This window comes from Thunnus thynnus, chromosome 7, assembly GCF_963924715.1.
Source record: "Thunnus thynnus chromosome 7, fThuThy2.1, whole genome shotgun sequence".
NCBI classification, from domain to species: Eukaryota; Metazoa; Chordata; class Actinopteri; order Scombriformes; family Scombridae; genus Thunnus; species Thunnus thynnus.
Window position 1 is genome coordinate 3,065,726 of NC_089523.1, and position 19,488 is coordinate 3,085,213.

At 40.2% G+C, this 19,488-nt stretch overlaps 1 protein-coding gene across 3 annotated transcripts in view; it reads left to right on the forward strand.

The window, feature by feature from the left end:
* Positions 1–19,488, forward strand: part of bcas3 (BCAS3 microtubule associated cell migration factor) — a 362,195-nt gene that overhangs the window by 106,668 nt on the left and 236,039 nt on the right. For all 3 annotated transcript variants that reach the window (XM_067593817.1, XM_067593816.1, XM_067593818.1), the window contains exons 17-20: positions 7,121–7,245; positions 8,523–8,688; positions 8,793–8,890; positions 18,022–18,122. In XM_067593817.1, the coding sequence (XP_067449918.1) occupies positions 7,121–7,245; positions 8,523–8,688; positions 8,793–8,890; positions 18,022–18,122 (490 nt within the window). The remainder of the gene's footprint in view (positions 1–7,120; positions 7,246–8,522; positions 8,689–8,792; positions 8,891–18,021; positions 18,123–19,488) is intronic.

Genomic DNA, 19,488 nt, shown 5'->3' on the forward strand with positions numbered 1-19,488 from the left:
CCAACAAATCCCTTGTTTCCCTTGTTCCCTTATCATTTACCATCCTTATAGCTTATAGCATTTTCACTTTAATGGATTGGTCTTAGGGGTCTTGAAAGTTTAAAAATCTCACATATCTTACATGTTTTGTGTCTATTTTTATTTCTTCCCCATTCTATTTGCTTTTTAATTTGCCCCGCTGAGGCAAAGGATTGTTGAGATTGAAAGGTAGAAGAAACGGGTCATGCTAAGGAAAATTTACAGAAATGGAAACACTTTCTCATTGCTAGTGGATAGCTGACTGGACCTGTTTGTTAAATGCTTTATCTTGTGGATGATTGCATACAAATAGGCCTGAGGAAGAGCTTGGAGGAGAAGACAAGGGCACCCTGGAGTTAGCCAAGGCAATATCCTGAGTGTGACTTTATCTCCCTTCCATCTTCCTTTCAGAGACGGGGCTTACTCTGGATATTTGGTTATTCAACCTTCTCCTCTTGACCTAGCACTAATAAATACAAGCTACCAAACTTGTACAGAGGCCTTTCTTATGACTACCTTCACCACTTCCTTTTTCCTTATCCCTCTTTCACACAGTGTTGGCCAAACAAAGACATCAACATCTCCTTGCATCCAGGGAGTAATTTATGAGGTGCTGACAGTCTGAAGGGAGGCAAGAGAAAGAGAGTTTTGCCAGCAAAAAGTCTTTCAGCACCTAGTTCTGTGAAAGCTGTACCACTAAATTTGAACTACTGGACACACCATCTGCCCTTACATAGTCTATTTAATTTTATACTCTGTGTCCTGCGAGGCAGACTTATCAATGGGGTCTGGATTTTTTGTTTAGTGGCAATCAACTTGAGCAGGTTGCAAATTTTCCACAAGTGGGAGCTGTTCGGTCATTGTCAGAGCATTTTATATATGCCGACCCAAAGTGTCACTACTGCTATCTACAGTCAAAGAACGACGATTTAACACTTGCAGCACCTGCAGGCATGAATGGTTAAAGCAGCTGTTTTCTCTTTTTAACAGCCGTTTTCTTTGCTTGCATTTGAGATTTCAAGTTTAACACTTGTATCTGTTTAAAAAATTCTGCGAAAATAATTAAAAATTAAAATTGCTCATGACAGCTTAAATACAATTATAAAAAAAAATAATCAATGCATCACAATGATGTTCCGTGGATAATAAGTACTAAAATAGAAATTCAGTTTGACGTGTCGCTATAAAGTTACAAATGTTAGCTTTTGAAGCTATTAAACTGATTCTAAACTCAAAATGTTACTCCCATGCTCAAATTTATGGATCAAGCTTAGTATATAAGTGAGCCTAACTTTTATTTGTCTGTAAAGAGCTAAATATTCTGTATATATACGGACGGGTGACAAATTAAAGGAAAAAACGGTACAGGCCTGAATGCTTGACCCCTATGATGAGGGGACCCAGTGGCTCTGTTATGCTTTGGGGGACATTTTTCTGGCATGGTTTGGGTCCACTTGTCCCCTTAGAGGGACGAGTCACTACAAATCAATACAAAATTGTTCTGAGAATGAATATATGTGTGTATATATATACACACACACACAAATGACGGTGTTTATTTTGTAGGCCTGAGACAATATGCTTATCTCCCAATTCGACACTATCATGATACTTAGTGCCGATTCGATTCAGAATCTAGTCTCCATTAAAAATTGATTCTCGATCTGGATCCCTTGCTCCAGTATACTTTGTGCCAAACCATTCACTGGTGTCCTTAGTCCACTGAAATACAATATGAAACATAACTGGCAGATAAGATAAATGGTCCGCAGCCTTTTCATTTTAAAAAGTTAACTGCATTAATTAACGAATCAATTCATTTGTAAGCATCTTACAGTCTCCTGCCCATATGAGAATAACAAAATGAGGGGGAAGAGGAGTGCTCCGCTGTGTTATTATTAACGTCATGTCTCCAGCAGTGGAGAGCAGCCTCTCTGCTTTACTGTTAGCTCCGGGGAAAGACATCGCTGTCCAACACGCTGTGCGGGCGTAGAGTGAGCACCGAGTTATTTACTTTGCACCAGAGTTGGTTGAAGTTGTTTAATGCTGCAGTGTATGATGGTCAGCCGGTCTTGTTTGTTACTGCTGGAGTTCGCTGCTCCACTCCGCTAACGTTAGTCTCTGAGTGAAGGCGTAGAAAGTTCACAATATACTTCACGTTCATCTAGCAAAGGCAATTTTTAGTCATTAAATCAAAACATGCTTGCACCCTCTGCCTGTTTTGAAGATGAATTACAAGATAACTCTAGTGTGTGCATGCTGCGCACTGTACAAGGTGCTGCGCTGCCCTTGCAGTTCAGTCCCGCATTTTTTGTTTCATCAACATCACATGCCGGAATTTTCAACAAAGGCTGTGGCCAGTAATAAAAAGGTGGCCCACCTTTGAGCCCACCTTTGAATTAGGTAGGGAGGGAAAACAAAAACAACATAGCCTTTTCAGGTGTGGCTAGAACCTATCACAGCATGCCACACACAAACCAGATATAGAACAAGACTTGGTCAAAACCTAGTATTTGTGTGAAATTGTGGCCAATTTGTTATGTGGATAGTTAGTGGTAGTGTTTATAATGTGAATTCTTGGATATTAAATGTTCATCTGCAATTTTCTGTAGTACTCCCAGTAATATTTGCTGGTAAAGTGTACTGAAGTAGCATATCACATGACATGGTTAAGCTACGTTTGAGACAAAAAAAAGGTTATAAATGCAGTTGCAAGAACAATACTTTCCACTCATATCTTTGGTTATTTGATTTGAAAGAGAACCTCTTTGAATTCTAATTATAACTATTCTAATTACCTATCTGTTAACTCCCCCTGCTCTTCTGTTTCACTCCGTGGATATCTCTTGTTTTTCACTCCGCATCTCATTTTTCGCTCTTGTCAGAGTGATGGTTATTTGGGGTGCTTTAACTGGGCGCTTTCCTTCACGCCTCTATGCGCCTTTTTTCTGCCTCTTTCCCGGTCGATGGTCATGGAGGCTGTGGTGGAAGTTGTAAATGAAAGTTTTGCCAGCATTTTGGGTGCAAATTCAGGAGGCTTCCCTTCAGAGCGGCTGCCCACACTAAACTGATATAACAGCTACATGAGTCTCATGTTTTAATGCTGCTCATCGTTTGTGATGTGAAAATGTCAGTGAAATAAAAAGCTTGCGTCCTGGCATTAGTTCAGTTATAAAATCCAAACACACTGTAGAGCGTCTCTACTGCCGGCTGCTGACAGCGCTGTCAGCCGGAGAGTTGATCACAGAAACGGCAGTAGAGAGACTGGTACGCATCTGTTTAAACAGGAGTTTAGCCGACTTTGCTGCATTTAACACCAGAGAGCGTCAGAGCTTGGAGCAGGAAACACAGTCACTCTGCACTGCTGTCCTCCGCTTTCATCATCTCGCACCGATTCAATTTGAAAGAGAAAGAGAACAGCCAATGGGGAAACTCCAACACTCGGCCAGCTGACCAATGGTGTAACTTCATCATTCACTCACCCACTCACGGACAACTGCGGTTATAGAGCTGGTCCATGGCTGGTCCAGCCAAAAAAAACATAAGTTGTAACTCATTTCCTGCAGGTGGCACCAGTGCCAGAATTGCAGAAACTATTTCCTCTAGCTGGTACAGGTTAGTTGGACACTGCTGATGGATGATGCTCAATAGGCCTGGTTTCAGGTGCTCTGCTATGTTTCCCTGATGTTCAAGCTTTTTTTATGGGGAAGTTTTTTCAATCAGCCATGGGAGCTGTTTCTCCTCATGCTAACTATCCATTTCAGCTTATATGTGTTCCACTTAAACCAAAACATATATAAAACACCCCCTAATGAGCTGAGTATAAGTGGCAATACAGAATAACAAAAATTTCTATTTTTCTGCATCTGTCATTCTCTGTCTTTGCATCTGTCTTTTTTAGCCTTATCTTTTTTCCCCAACAATTGAACGTAGACAGAAGTACTATAAGTATGTTGCCTCCATACCGGTGTGGTTTCCAAAGGTCAAGGTTGAGCACCCCTCCAGGGGTGTGTGACACCACCATGGGTCTTCAAACCCTTAGCCCACCTCATGCCTGATCTGCTGTGACCACATTTTACTGTCCAGGTTGGTTATAAGGCTGGACAATAATACCAGACCTAGCTACTGTTCTCTGATCATTTCCATATGGGGAGCTCTATTGCAGCTGAAAACCCTTTCTGTGTCCGTTTCCTCTCGAACAGTCCTGACATGCTGAATAATCCAATAACTCCCAATAAATTCTCTCCTGTTGCTAACGCAAAGTGAGACAGCAAGGGAAGGCAGCTTGGATGTTGCCATTGTGAGGTGCTCATTCCACTGAGTGATAACTTTTGTTATACATATTAAATATTCATTAGGTCATGTGCATCCACAGTGTCTTAAAGCTCTTTATGAGGTCTATAAGTATAAATGACTTGAAAGTTTATCAAAACAAGTGAAGTTGTACTTAAATTAATATATTTCTGTACAAGTATACCGAAATTCACAGTCTAAATGTTACATGACATTATTCAGTAGTTGCCAACAATGATAAACTGGGGGTCAGTGAGCAAGGCTAAAGGATGATCAGGAGAAGTTCAGCTGGCCAACTTGTGCACACTGTAAGAACTTAAATAAATAGTGGTGCTTCTTTTTGTTGGCGAACTTGCTGTTTTGCCTGTTTGAACACTCTGAATTTTGTTTTGTTTGCTGTATACTTCCAGTGTAAGCACGCATTCATTTGAATCGTAGCACAGCCAAAAAATTTAAAACCCTGGTGTGTAGAGTGTTGCTACAGCATACAATAGAAAACTAAACTAAACTAGTAGGGTTTTTCCATTGGCACTTTTGGCCGCGCAGAGTCAAACCATGTCACGCTGATTTGCGTTTCCATCGGGAAAGAGTCGGGCCAAAGTGCGCCCAACCCTCCTCTAAGTGGGTTGCAGTGACGTCTCGCCAACTGCTGCCAACCCGTGACAACCCCCCTTCTCCCCGCTTCTCCCTCTCAAACAAGCATGTGTTGTGCAGCAAGACTCAACTCATGTCTGTGCTGGAGACCAGAGAGAAAGCTGCTTTTAAAAGTCTCTGTGTGTTCAGCTCTCACTACTTTTGTAGAAACTGAATCTCTGTAGTTTGAAGCCTAGTTTCTCTCCTGCATCCCTGTTTTGTACTTTCAGATATCTGCTTTATTCCAGCTTTCAGCTGTATCGGAGCAGTGTCAAGTTACTGCTGATGAAAACACATTTCCTGCTGCTGCTTCATATTTAAAGCTTTTAAGTAACAAAATAATTGAGAACTTTTATTGTGAAGAACGTTTAGGAAATGAAATGTGTTTATCCATTGTTTTACAGCCGTGACTTTGACCAGTAGTCACAGCCATGATGTATACAGCCTGCTGCTTTCGGTGGTGCGTCATCAGTTAAGGACTCATCTTCAAGCGGGTAGCCCTGTTGTAATGGAGATGCAAATCCCTGCTACGCAGGACTAACGCGCCGAGTCAAACTGAGCCAAGCCAAGCCAGCACATGTGTATGGAAAAGGCCTATAGGAAGTCCATTTTATAGGCTTATTAAACACAGAGGCACCTCACAGTGGTTTATATGCTGTTGAGTCAGTATTGTCCAACCATGGAAAAAAATCATAGAAACAGCAATTTTCTCCTCCATCTCTGTACTGATGAGGTAAATGTTGCTTATGCTAAGAATGCACTGGTATGTAAGATCAGTATCAGCACAATACTGACCCCTTTGGTGGATTGGCCACACGTGATCAATCCACATTAAATACAGATTCTTCATTAATGTAATAAAATTCACTCTTTCCACTATCAATCCAGGCAGGCCACCAGCTCAGTTTTTATGATCCCAATGGGCTCAATGCAGTGAGGTATACAGATTTTGAATTTTGGAAGAAGAGATCACTGGTATTGTATTGGCACATACCTTGAACTGAGGTATTGGAATTGGTAACAGAAGAGAGAAAGTTGGATTGGTGCATCCCTAAATTTTACAAGACATGTAATGCAAGATGTTCCACATGGATAACGTTTTTCTTTTACTGAAGCCCTTAGTGGTTGTTGTAGTTGGCCATTCTACTCCAGCTTCCAGAAATTAATGAGAAAACCTGTGTATTTTTGGTGAAGAGTCAATATTGGTATGGAAGCATTGTCAAGCCAAGACAGGAACACACTTAATTGCCGTCTCCCACACGGATACTCGTACCATCTATTACAGACTAGAAGATAATGTAGACTGGTGACTGAATAGTATAGGGAGTTATCAAGAAAGTGGACATTTTGTAAGGAATATCTTTTGAGTTTTGGACTGATTTTGATTATTTTCTGAATATGTCATATACCAACATTCTTTCCATTTTAATTAAAATGTGCCAAAGCAGAATATTTTTTTCATTTTGTGCTATGAAAGTGGATGTTTTATTTGCAGGCATTTAAATATCCCCCCGCTTAGCTCCTTGCATGCAAAGCATTTTTATAAAATTTGTGTTTAGTGTTCACAGATGTCGCTGTGTAATTTTCATATACTTGTATTCAATATTTGTCACTTGTTCTGAATCCACTTATTTTCTGGTTGTTATCGTTAATGGAACAAGCATTACAAATTCAAATCTTGGTCTTAAAGGTGCTTCATAGTGTATTTAAACTTCAATAAATCAGCACATACTTTCAGAAACATTAAAACAGTTATTGTATACAAATGAGACCATCGTTGAGTAGACTACATTATGTTGTAATGGGTTGATTTTGGAGGTAAATTTAAACTCCTTTACAGCACAAAACAGGAAGTGTGCTACTCCTCATTGCAAATGGAACTAAAATTATGGAACATGACAGAGTTGAAAGCCCAATGTTTGTCTAGTTCAAGCAACATGGTTCATGAGAAATATAGTCTTAATTCTGACAAACCGGCAATTGGACATAAGCTTGAAGTTATCGATTTTATTCTCCATGGTCTCATTTGATTATGGTACTTACACCAGTCTATCATAATTCATTTGAGAGAGACATGTTGAGTGGTACAAACACTACAGGGAGCACCTTTGAGACCACAGACACTGTGCCACAGTTTTCACTTTGTCTCAACTTTGTACTCTTTTCCCTCCTGAAGCAAAGCTAAGCCGCCCCCTCAGATCTCACCAAGCAAGTCCAGTGGGGGAGAGTTTTGTGTGGCCGCCATCTTTGCCTCATCTCGGTCTTGGTTCATCACTAATCCCAACCTAAAAAGAGAGAAAGGTTAGACCACGGTCACAGCTGCTCTCAACCTCCTTTCTAGACACAATGGGCCTCATTCACTAATATATGCGTAGAAATGTTCTTATTTGCACACAAAGTAAGTGTGCACGCAAAATTACCGTCGGGTTCATGACACGTGCGCAGCGGCCAATTTTCTTCTCACCACTTTGGATATGTTGGTGAATCAGAATCATTCTAAATTGACAGGCACGTGCCCGCTATCAGTAATTAGCATACTACCATGCCCCTATTTCTCTATATAAGGAAAGCTCTGTTGGAGTGGTGCAGCAGTGTGGAGAGCTGTCACTCATTGCAAAGAGGGCTGTGATGATAAAAATCTAGACAAACTTTACTGCTGGTGAAATGGAAACAAAAGTTTCAGAAGCAGAAGCCAGAAAAGGCAGATTTGGCTGGTAAACATGTTATTGGTACAACCGTTTGGAGCCTGATTGTGAATCCTGTATACAGCCTGCATACCTGTTGCACCACCACCATCCAGTACATCTGTAACAATATAAAAAGTTGGTAAATGTGTAGATCTGTGGAATTGATCTGAATAAATCTCTACTGCTGTGCCAGGTGTGCATCATGTTACGTCTCTGTCCACAACAGGCTGTGATGTAGTGAAAGCAGAGCGTCCCTCCCTGTACCACTACTGAACTGTCAGGCTGTGAGGACACTGAACAGGCTGCTGCTTAACCAGCTGCATATATCACAGCCAAGTCTGATGGAGCAAATTAACTGGTGTCACATTCCAATATGGAAATTCCGATATATAAGCTATTATCATCTGTAAGTGGGAACAGGACAATTTTAATAAATTAATAATTCCATTACATTTATGATGATGATTTTTCTTCATTTTTAAATGTTGTATATTTAGCCCCAATCATTTTTAAATAATTGTGGTTCTAATATACTGTTTACATTGAATAAATATTGACTATATCATTTTTTTAAGACGGTGGGACGTTTATGATTTGTGTGTACACATGGTCTAAGGCAGTTCTAAATTTGTTTGCAGAGTAAGAACAATGAATCCTGGATTTGTGCTTAAAACATTCAAATGCACAGTTTAAGCACAGATTTGTGCGTACGCACTATTTGTGAATGAGGCCCAATATGTACATCGCTACATACACAAGTATTCTGTCAAAGTCCCAACATGTCAAGACTTCTGCCATTTTTTCCCAATTTTTAGAGAATGTACTTTATAATAATTGTTTTTTAAAGAAGTGTTTTTAACAGCCATCATCAATCCCCCATCCTCCTCCCAGATCAGTCCAGGCAGTCGGTGGTCGACTCACTGTACATCCTCAGTTGCTACGGTAACTTGGTGGAGCATGTTCTAGAGCCTCGGCCAATAAGTACTGCTCAAAAGATAAGCGATGATACACCTTTGGAGCTCAGCACCTGCCCAAGGGCCTGCTGGACTCTAGCCAGGTAACGTTGTGTTCATTTGTACATTTTCTGCTTTATCCTTAAAAAAGATGTCACTAATAGTCAGTGTCATTGCTGACACTGTCACTGCTTTGTGTTTGGTACAGAACTCCACAGTGGAATGAGCTGCAGCCACCCTTCAACTCCAACCATCCCTTGGTGTTGGCCTCTGACCTGGTGCAGTACTACCAGTATCTTCTTGCTGGTAAGGGCTATACAAACCTTTCTCTTTGTGTTCATGGGTGTCCAGTCAAGTCAAGTTGTGTTGACTGTGAGTGCACAGTGACAAGTGCATATCAAGTCAATGGAAAGATCAAAAACAATGCAGATTTGTTCAAGGTAGCTCAACTTGAACTGAAGATGGGTCTCAGGTATCGGTTAACTGGGATCCTGAGTTCTACATGCTTACAATAAAGGGACTTTTGTGATCACAGAAATTATAGAAATGTTCTCAATAGAAGAAGAAGAATTTTTAAAGCCACCATGTGTAGAATTTGAAGATGTCCAACTTTGGTGTCAAACCAGCGGCAGTATAAAAAAAGGCACTGGAGCAGACAGTAATGAACACTGCTGCTTGCAACCAAACAAACAGGAGAGACACAGAAAATCATTGTCTGAAAACAGCACATAGACAAACAAACATAAATGTAAGCCAGAGTAATTTGAAAGAAACTACAATCACATAACAAATCCTACAGTGTGGCTTTAAGATTATTGTGAAAAATATGGTAGGATATTAAATGACCATTTTGCAAGACTTAGATGTGGACAGTGCAGAACCAAACACGATAAAAAAAAAAAAAAAGTTCAAGTTTTTCTGTCTTGGAAATTTCAGGCTTTAAGCTAAGAAAAAATATGATTTTTTTTCTTGACTTTCTTTCATATGAATTCATAATTTTTGCTAAATGTGTTTTTTTTTCTTAAACTTTAGTATTAGATATGTTTTTAGTCTTCTTATTTTTTATGTTGTTAATTTATGGCATTCTCACAGATCTTCACAGAGGTTTTTCTATGAATATGAACCCCAAACATGTCATGAAAGAAAGAGCTGTTTTTTTCTTTTTCTGCAGTCCTTATACACTGTTGTTTGTTGAATTAACTACTAGTAGCATTATTTTCAAAAGATACATTGGTGTGCTACAAAAGGTAGTATGAATACCAGTTATACTGATGGTTTTGATGTATTCCAGGATGTGTGTCATTACATTTATGCATCATAAAATATAGGCCTGTGTATGTTTTGGTTTCACAGGCTCACATGACCATGTATGTTTTCTGTATGTACCGTATGCATCATTAGTCAAGGGGGTGACCCCTATTCCCTGCTGATTTTCCATGTTGACTCTTGAAAGCCAGTCCTCAGCCTCTTATTGGTGCCACATGCTGAGAAGAGACCTTTCCAGTCAGCAGCCATAACATTTCTTTTCTCAAAGTCTTAAGAGAAAGATACTTCTACTATTTCTACCATTTCATATCTTCTTGAGGTCTGTCTGAAACTATCTTAGATCTTCTGTTCGGTGCTACACCTTGAATCCATCCTTTTACTGGCCACACTGCATGGCTGCTTTGGGACATGCTAGCACGATGCTATAAGATGCCACACTCAGACCAATTAGCTGACACCCTAGACTCCCTCTAATTCAATAACAAGTACAGAGCAGTGAGCTCTTTAGGTTGCCGTCTGAAAGGCCAATTCGCAAACGCAGAGTGCACACGGATGGCCACACACAGAATCAGTCCACCCCCTGGAATAGGCTGGCGTTTTGAGCTCACTCCATAATTATAAACACACAAAATCTGTAATTAGCTCTTGTGGTGCTCCAGGGCAAGTGGTAGCTGTGTTTACCCTAATCTCTCTACTCGTCTCTGTTGACTTCTGCAGTGCTCCAGGTCTAACTGGTAGGATATTTTCTCAAATTAGTGCTAATGGTCTCTCCTAGTGTCAGAGCAATGAGGGCACTTTGGAGTGACGGGCACAGGCGTCAGCTTATTCCACCATTCTCTCTGCCAGCATGGGCAGTGGAACTGGCTGCATAATGAGAGAGATTCATTGCATTAACATTTACATCCAATTAGCAATAGCCAGATAACACCGCCGTGTCTCTTTATTCTCCAAACCAACCAAGTGTGAACCAATGCAGGGCCAAGATGCTATAAACATAATTGTTCAGCCCTCAACCCACTTCTTGTGCTCCTGCCATTTTCCCTCTGGGCCAGTGTCCTATACACCACCACCACCGCCGACTGAGTTGCTCTTGGAGTGCCACCTTCCATTTCTGCGCTTTGCACCCAAGCGCAGACTCACAACATCCTGTTTCTCAGCATGGGTCCCCTTGCCAGCCCTCTCCTCTGCTGTTTCCTCCAGGGCTTGGCAGCACAACGGAGAAGTGATCCAGGAGAAAGAGTTGATTTGACCTTAGGATGAATTACAGCACAGCCATACGCCCCTTGTCCAGCCGCCTTTTTCTGAGCATAAAGATCAGGCCGCTGCATTGGAAACTGAAAAGACACACAGCTCTTACGTGCAGAACAAATTGTGCTATGTAGGTCTAATTTACATTGCCAGTATAACCATCACAAGAGTGAACAGATAGCCAGAGAGGAATTTTTCCTTGTAGTCAAGAAACAAGACTGAAAACTGTGAAAGAATGAGGGAAATATCTCTATAAATATCCTCTGTAGCTACTGTACTTGTCTAACAAACAGAGTATGTCTCTAGAAAGGTGGTGCAAGGCGAAGAGGTGGCGGCGCTTGATTGACAGGCCATGGTCTCTGGTCTCGTGGCTCTATATTGGATGACCCAGGCTGATTAAAAATGCAGTATGCAGGGAAAGGAATAGGAAGGGGAGAGGAAGGGCCGGGGTCAGGCCAGACCGGAGCCTCCAGGACGGGATGATAAAAGGCAGCGGTGGCGCCACTTCATGGTCACTATCTCCACCTGTCCATCTGTAGCAGCTACTGGCAGCACTCAGCCTTGCAGAGGAAGGCAACGAGCAGCACTGCCTTGGAGAGATAAGGAAAAAAGAGACACACATTATACAGTATACTCACAAACAGAGGAGACGCTGTAGTATGATCTGACCTAATAAAAGCAGACTCAAGCTAGGTTTTTAGTGTTTGGGGAATCCTTTATTTGAGATGAGGTGGAATTGCAGGAATTCTGTCTGTGTTTCCAAGAGTAGCCATTAGCCGATTAGGCAAGTGTGTAAATGGACCCTTTTTCTATCACCCAAAGGTGTTAAAACTGGGTAATAACAGAATGACTGCTCTAATCCCTATAATAACAGTGTCCATACTTTGATGGATGTGAGGTTTCCACACCCTCATTAGTTGCATTCATACTTTTTATTCACATGGATTTTTTTCCACATATGATTTTTTTGGGGGGGGGGGTTGATGTTTATCTAGTTGTCCGCAGTATGTTTTCCGACACCTCTTCCCCTCGCCGCAAAGTTGCTCTGAAGCAAACAAACCGGTGAATAATTTACCACCTGGATTTCTGGCTGGCTCCTTTGAGCATGGCGATGATGGCAGCAACAGAGGCTATGCTTTTTGGCTGGGGCCCTCCCCTCCCTACCTGTCATATAATGTGCTAATTGTGGAGACTGACTGACTGGCTGGCTCAGCTTCTCTCTTGGGACTTTGAGGCCCATGACAGGCCAGCCACAGTTGCCTCGTCAATAGATCTAATTGCTCCGAGAGAGGGGCCGGAGCGAAGGCTTTGGAGCATCAGGCGTTTGGTAAAGAGAAGCCATGGCGCCATGACTGGGTCAGTAATCAAAGAGAGGCAGAGAAAGGATGGGGTAAGTGTAGCGCTGGCTGAATGAAGGAACTGTCAGTCAAATATGCCTTGAATGATATATAATGACTAAGCTATCCCAGTCTGTCAGTATGCCAGCACCTATCTGCCAGGATACTACTCAAAAGAGGAAAGTGAGGAGAGAGGAAAGTGAGAAGAGAGACAGGTGGAGCAGTCAAGCGGGATGCTAGCAAGTGAAATGTCTGGCAACCAAGTGTGGCAGGTCAAAGTAGAGAGAAGGGAAAATAAATGACTAACAAAATGAACCTTTAAAAAATACAAATGAAAGAGATAAAGGTGAACAGAGCAGATGGCCCAGACAAGACGGCTATCCTCTGTCCACTGTGCAGCCAGCTCCCCAGATCTATCAGATTGTTAGCCCCTTATCTATCCCTGGAGATCGGCCTGTCCGGCCCCTGGCCCCAGGCCCCGGGAGGTCGGGCTACATCAATACCTAGGCAGCCTTTGTTCTTGTTCTGACTCCCTGCTTCACTGCTCTGGCTAACAGGCCACTGGCTACCAGCCTTCAGCACAGCAAAACACCACTCTCTCCACAGTCAATAAAGACTGAGACACAGACAACTCTGTTCCACGGCAGTGTAGGGGAGATTGGTTCTCTGGTTATGTGTGTATGCAAGCGCATAACCATCATGGTGTTTATTAAAGAAACTGCCCAAAAAACAAATTGGAATTCATTCATCCTACTCCTTAATAAGGCCGTTATTATTGTAGGTTGGCTGGAAATCATATCTTTTATCAATTACAATGTATTATACAGCTTATCTTTGACATCAACCATCACAAGCAAACAGTTTGTAAGTAACAGCTCTACTGATTGATTGGCAGTTTTAGGATTATTTTTCTCCCATGTCGGCCAGAAGTAGCTCTTATAATTACATAACCATGTCTTTTTTAAAATGATTTTAAATAATGACACCATTCAGAAAATATAATGTACACATGTAATAAACACACAAGATATAGACATGACATCATATATAGACTTCCCTCATCCCTCAACCGCACCCACCGCCACGTCCTAAAAATCTATGTAAAAACAATCTCAATGTATCATTAACCTCTTTTCCAGGCACACCCATTTTTGTACACAAAATAATGTACCCAAAATATAAAGGTTACTGTTCTTTAACCCTTCATTTGAAAGGCAACTCTTAATATTTTACAACCAAAAAGTCAGAATGAGTTTAAATGATCCTCAACCTAAGTTACAGAGACGAAATTGTCCCACAGATGGGATAGTGTTGTTTAACAGATATAAATACAGCATATACGTATATTTTCAACATAGTTTATAGGTATATAGACTTTGTTGAACATTTGAGAGATAGTTTATAGATAAATTAACCAGACGGGGATGTCTGTTTTTGGATAATCCTGAAAATGAAATACCAGAGAAATATTTTCATACATCAATTTTGCTTATTGATTTGCAATACTGTCCACAATGGGCAAATATACCCATAAACAAATTAATGTTTCCTCATGTTATATCATGATATCGGCTAACTCTATGTCAAGGGACTTATTTTCTATTAATATCTGAGACTTTCAGGATGAATGACTTATTATCCAATAAAAGCTGAACAACAATTTTTCCGCCACCAATCAATCAATTCAATCAATTTTTATTTATATAGCGCCATATCACAACAAAAGTCATCTCAAGGCACTTTACAATAGAAAATGTGTTTTGACTAAAGAAGGTATATTTGGCCTGTAAAAGGGTGACAGTCACTACTGTCTTCTGCGCTGTTGTTCAGTTCTGGCACTGCGGGCTCCAGCAAAAAAAGTTTAATCAGTAAGATGTGCAAGCATACATTTCTGGTAGTATATAATAATTGTTGTATTTCTGCTGTTGACCTTACGACTGATGTGACAAAAGATAAAATGATTGTGGCTGTGATCATTTTCCAGAATTGTGAAATCCAGACTCATAGTGTTATAAATTGCTGTGCAGTGTTTTGGCCATCTGTCAACCCTTCCAACTCTTCTGGATCTAAGAGATCTGGATCATATTTCATCTTCCCTGTGGTACCTGAAGCAACACATCCCTGACATTTTTTGAGGCACTGCTGTTGACAGTTTGCAGTCCAAGAATACATATTTGTGGGCACAAAGGCATCATGACATAATTGTGGAGAAAACATTTCTGTACACCCCAGGATGGGATAAAATGCCCTTTTCTTTCCTTCATTTTGCACATTTGTCTAGATTCATACTGTTGAACTGATGCACTTCCTTTTCCATTCTTTGATCATTTCTAAGTCATGACATCGCCCTATACTCGCTTATTCTCTTCTTTAAATCTATCACAATATATAACAAAACACAGCCATTTTTAACATGCATATAGCCAGGAATTCAGACTCCTCTCTTGAGTGTGGTGCAATAAGTTTGCACTTAAAAAAATTTGCTGTCTGTGAAATTGCATTGACATTCTGTCTCTTAAGAGCCTGTAATGAGTGTTGTAAAAGCAGAAGGCCAAGTGGCTGGCTAGCCGGACACTAAGATGAGTAGATATGACTGTAACTGCCGGGGTCAGTCTGGCTGCTGATATGCACACTAACACACACTAACACACGCACACAGAGGATTGTCTCTTTGCCTGACCCATGGGGATGACCACTAGCTCCCCTCACCAGATCCTGGCCGCGACTCTGGCCATTGAAAGCCACCCCCCCCCCCCCCCCCTTCTGCAGGAAACCTGATCTAGCCTGTCCACCAACTGCTTCAGAACATCAATAATTAATTAGGGAACAGCTATTGGCCCCAAGGGTCAGAGAGCAAAAGGAGAGAGAAAGAGAGAGAGAGGCAGTGGGAGTGAAGGAAGCGGTAGGAAATAGATGAGTCGTGATTTTGTTTAATAAGTAACACAACACAGGCTTTGTTCTTCTCTCTTCCATTTGACATGAGAAACCTTCTCTGCATCTCTCTCTCTCTTTCTCTCTCTCTCACTGTAGCTCTAGTTTTCCTCTCCACGTTATGTGAGGGTCATTAAAGGGTCAGCTCTCCAGCTCTCCCAAATGACAAAAAAAATAAAAAATCACTTACTAGTGGTATTTCGCCATGTATGTAGTTTTGGTTTTCTTTGTCCAGGTTTTGAGATTTCTGCCTCCTCCCCAATACAGTGGAGGAGAATATAATCCCATTTTTGTTGCTCTCAATTATATTTAACAAATTCAACAGCAACACGTCTTTCTGCAGAGTGTTACTCTGGATAATTCATTGATTTCACAGTGAACAGTTTATATTAAAATACTTCCTGGCAAATAATAATAATAATAAAAAAATGTTCATGTTATTATTCAAGAGTTGAGTATCACAAATGACTCAAAATGTACCTCCATTGTGTTGGGGTAAAGGTTAAAAAAATATTCTTAAAAAATATTTCAATATTTTTTAATTTGGCTGGACTTACCCTTTCTTACACTCACAATTCATTTACATCGTTACAACTCAGATATGTTGAGCTTTCTGTTATCATTGTGCTGTGTGTTTTGCGGAAGCAAATAGTTCGAACAGAAATGTAAAGGTCAGTTTGATAATTGAATAGTTTTAAGTCCCCCTCCACTCAAAAATGTGTTGTTCTTATTGTCACTTCACTTAGATGTTGAGCTTCACTGTGCAGACACAACTACTACTACAGTGTATCTGTGCTCACCTTCAATCTGAGATTAATGCGTGTACCTACGAGCATGATGACATCACAACTAATTTGGAGCCAATCGTGGTTCAGTATGTGATGTGGAAACATGAAGCCTCCAGTGCACACACACTGAGAATGGACTTTTCAGTGAAGTTCATCTTGTCTCCAACAGTTAAAGTTTTGAGACATAAACTATTTGCATATAAGTAAGGGTTAGATGTGATTTTACGAATTTTTACCACAGTAATTAAACTTTTATGTTGAAAAACCCATCTCAGACAGATATTATTATTCATGACATAGTATTTTCATATCATAAAAATGTCTGGAGGGGATAGTTAAGTCATTTATCAAGTAAAAATGCCAAACATTCTGTGGTTCCAGCTTCTCAACTATGAGAATATGCTGCACTTTTATACTAACCTAGCAAGCTGTCATCATTTTTCACTGTATTCTGACATTTTATCAACTCAACAATTAACAGATTTTTTTGAAAAATAATCTAGATATTAACTGATAATGAACATATTTATTAGTTGCAGCTGTAGTTGTATGTAACTGTATCCCTGATGTGAAAACAGACTTGATTAGATTAATTAAAATATTTGAATGCATCAGAATTATTTAAACATGTGCAGTACATTCACACAATACTATTTAGCTTTTCACATTTTATTTCAATGTCCAGTCAAAGAGCAGGTTAGAAGATATTTTTAAAGATAATTTCCAGCTGATGAATAAATCATTTGAGAACTTTTAGTCACAGAATAATCTTTCCCATTCCAAACTTTTTTTTCATTTTCATGATACAGACACCAAACACTACTTCAGAAGCAGGTGCAAGAAATGAGTATAGTTCATAATGTGCGAGTTGGGGTGGTGGGGGGTCACACGACATTAGTTACAGAGGTGTCAAACACAGAACTGCCTCCGTTCAGGGTGCATGAACACCTGGCATATGTGAGTGTGTGGATAAAGACAGGAGCGCCTCCTGTGCTCCAGATGTGAACTTGACAAGTTTATTAGCCATTCCTGTGTTAAACAAACCCCATCCCTGAGGTGGGAGACAGAGAAAGGACTGATTCTACACATTAGGCCTCATTCTCCATGCCTGCTTATTCAAGCCTGCAAGAGCCCCATCTGTCTCTGGCTCTCTCTGTCACTCTCTCTCTCTCTCTCTCTCTCTCTAACACACACACACACTTTCTCTCTCACACACACTTTACTGTACACTTGCTTTTTCACACACAGTTGCACGCACCCATATTCCCATGTGAGAGAAAGATACACATGGATTTTTTTTTTTTTTTTTTTTTTTTTTGCTGCTGTACCATCTTTCTCTTATACTCATCGTTTTTTGATCTTAAACATTAAAATTAGATCTGGTCCAGTCAGTCATGAAATTTAAAGTTATCCTACTTGATCACAGGTGAATTATCAGACCTCATGTATTGGTATTGGCTGTCAGAAAGCATATCAGCTAAAACCTGATGAATCTAACACACTTTAATAAGTAGTTGTCAGTTATCATTTTCTCTCACAGGCTGATTTATGTAAATAGTTAATGGTAATATGTGATTCAGTGCCGCGCTGCTACTACTACACCGTCATCTTTGACTTGCTGATAGCCCTCTCTGCTTGCTGACTTAATGTCACATTTCATAACGTTGGAGCTTTTCCACTTTGCAAGAATATCATTATGTTGGAGACAGTGGTTATTTTCATTCCTGAGATTCTTTTTTGCAAGAAAACTGTCAAATTTGATGATCTTTCATGAATTATTCGCTATTTTCAGCTTCAAAATATCAATGTCAGTATACTCATTTGTTGTTTTTTTTGTGATTTTCTGTGCATATGTGTGTTCTCTCAGCGATGCCCCCAGGGAGCCCAGGCCCAATCACACGTCACGAGTCATCAGACAGCCTGGCGTCCGACCACAGTGGACAGGAGGACGAGGAGTGGCTCTCTCAGGTCAGATCTTTACCTTGACCGACATTACAGTGACATTTAGTTAGTCTGTGCCAATCAGACATGGGTGACATTATCTGTCAATCAGTGACGTGACACCTGTGTTGCCTTGCAGAAACAGATCTGATCCTATCTCACTGAACTGTAGAGGAAAATGCTTGAGAGATTGTGACTGTGATTGCCCCTTTTTTATGTGTTTGTTTTCCCTTTACTGAAGGACTCAAGGCCTCATGTTTTTGTAGTGATAAATTTAAGTTCAAGTCCATAATATGGAAATCTATTATTTCCTTTCTGGATTGGGGAGGCTGTGTCTGACATTTTTCAGTTTATGGAACAAACAATCCAACATTCATACTGACTTCTCTCAGTGATTGGCCCTATTTACACAACTATTTCTGTCACTTTTCACATGTACAACTAAGCACAATACTATGAATACCTTCCAGCAGATTATCTGAAAATGTGCAAATCCCACTAAACACTTTTGATTTTCAAATTCATTCATTCTTTTCTAATTATAACCTGTATAATAATTCACCCAAAACATCATCTGTTAGAATTTGGATTTTCAAGGTGACCTGCCTCCATGCTGAGGAAAATGTTTGCAGTTTAATTCAAGATTAAAGCCCCACTTATCAATATTTGTATGTAAACAATGGATCAAATAACTGTAATATTCACATTGTCAAACTTACAGAGAATTATCACCTAAATCTGCAATTCCCCTCAACAGTTTGTGACCAAAACAGAAATAAAACAAGAGTGAATATTGGACTTACCTAATAGAACAGAAAATCAACTCCAAATGAATCTTTATGTTTCAGGTCAGGCGACAGTTTGCTAACACATTAGCCGTAACAGCTTTATAAGCTGATAGTCAATCAATATAATAATCAAATTTGGCACAATTTTAACAATTCTCCCAAACTCCAACTTGAAGAATTTGGGAGGACATAACTGGATGGTGGTTGGGACATGCCATTCTCCCATCTCAAGTGAAGAGTTTGCCCTTTCATATAAAATTGCAAATTAGCTCTTCAAAACTGTTGATATGTCACCACAAGGATTTAGTTTTCAATTTATTCTACTTTAATATGATCTTGTCCTTTTATATTTGCACACACAGCTATTAGATCACAATTCTTTGTTTTCATACACATTTACTCTGTTTTGTTTGGCTACTGCTCAGTCACTAATGATTACTTACTTTGCAGCTTTCTCTCAATCATTTACACCATCATGAATTGTGGCAAAGTTTTCACAGTATTCGGTCAAGACATGTTAGAATAATCATGTACAGCACACACATCCTGGTCTTTTCAGCTTGGTTAACCCTCATAGCACTCATCTCTGATGTCGGCAGGTAACC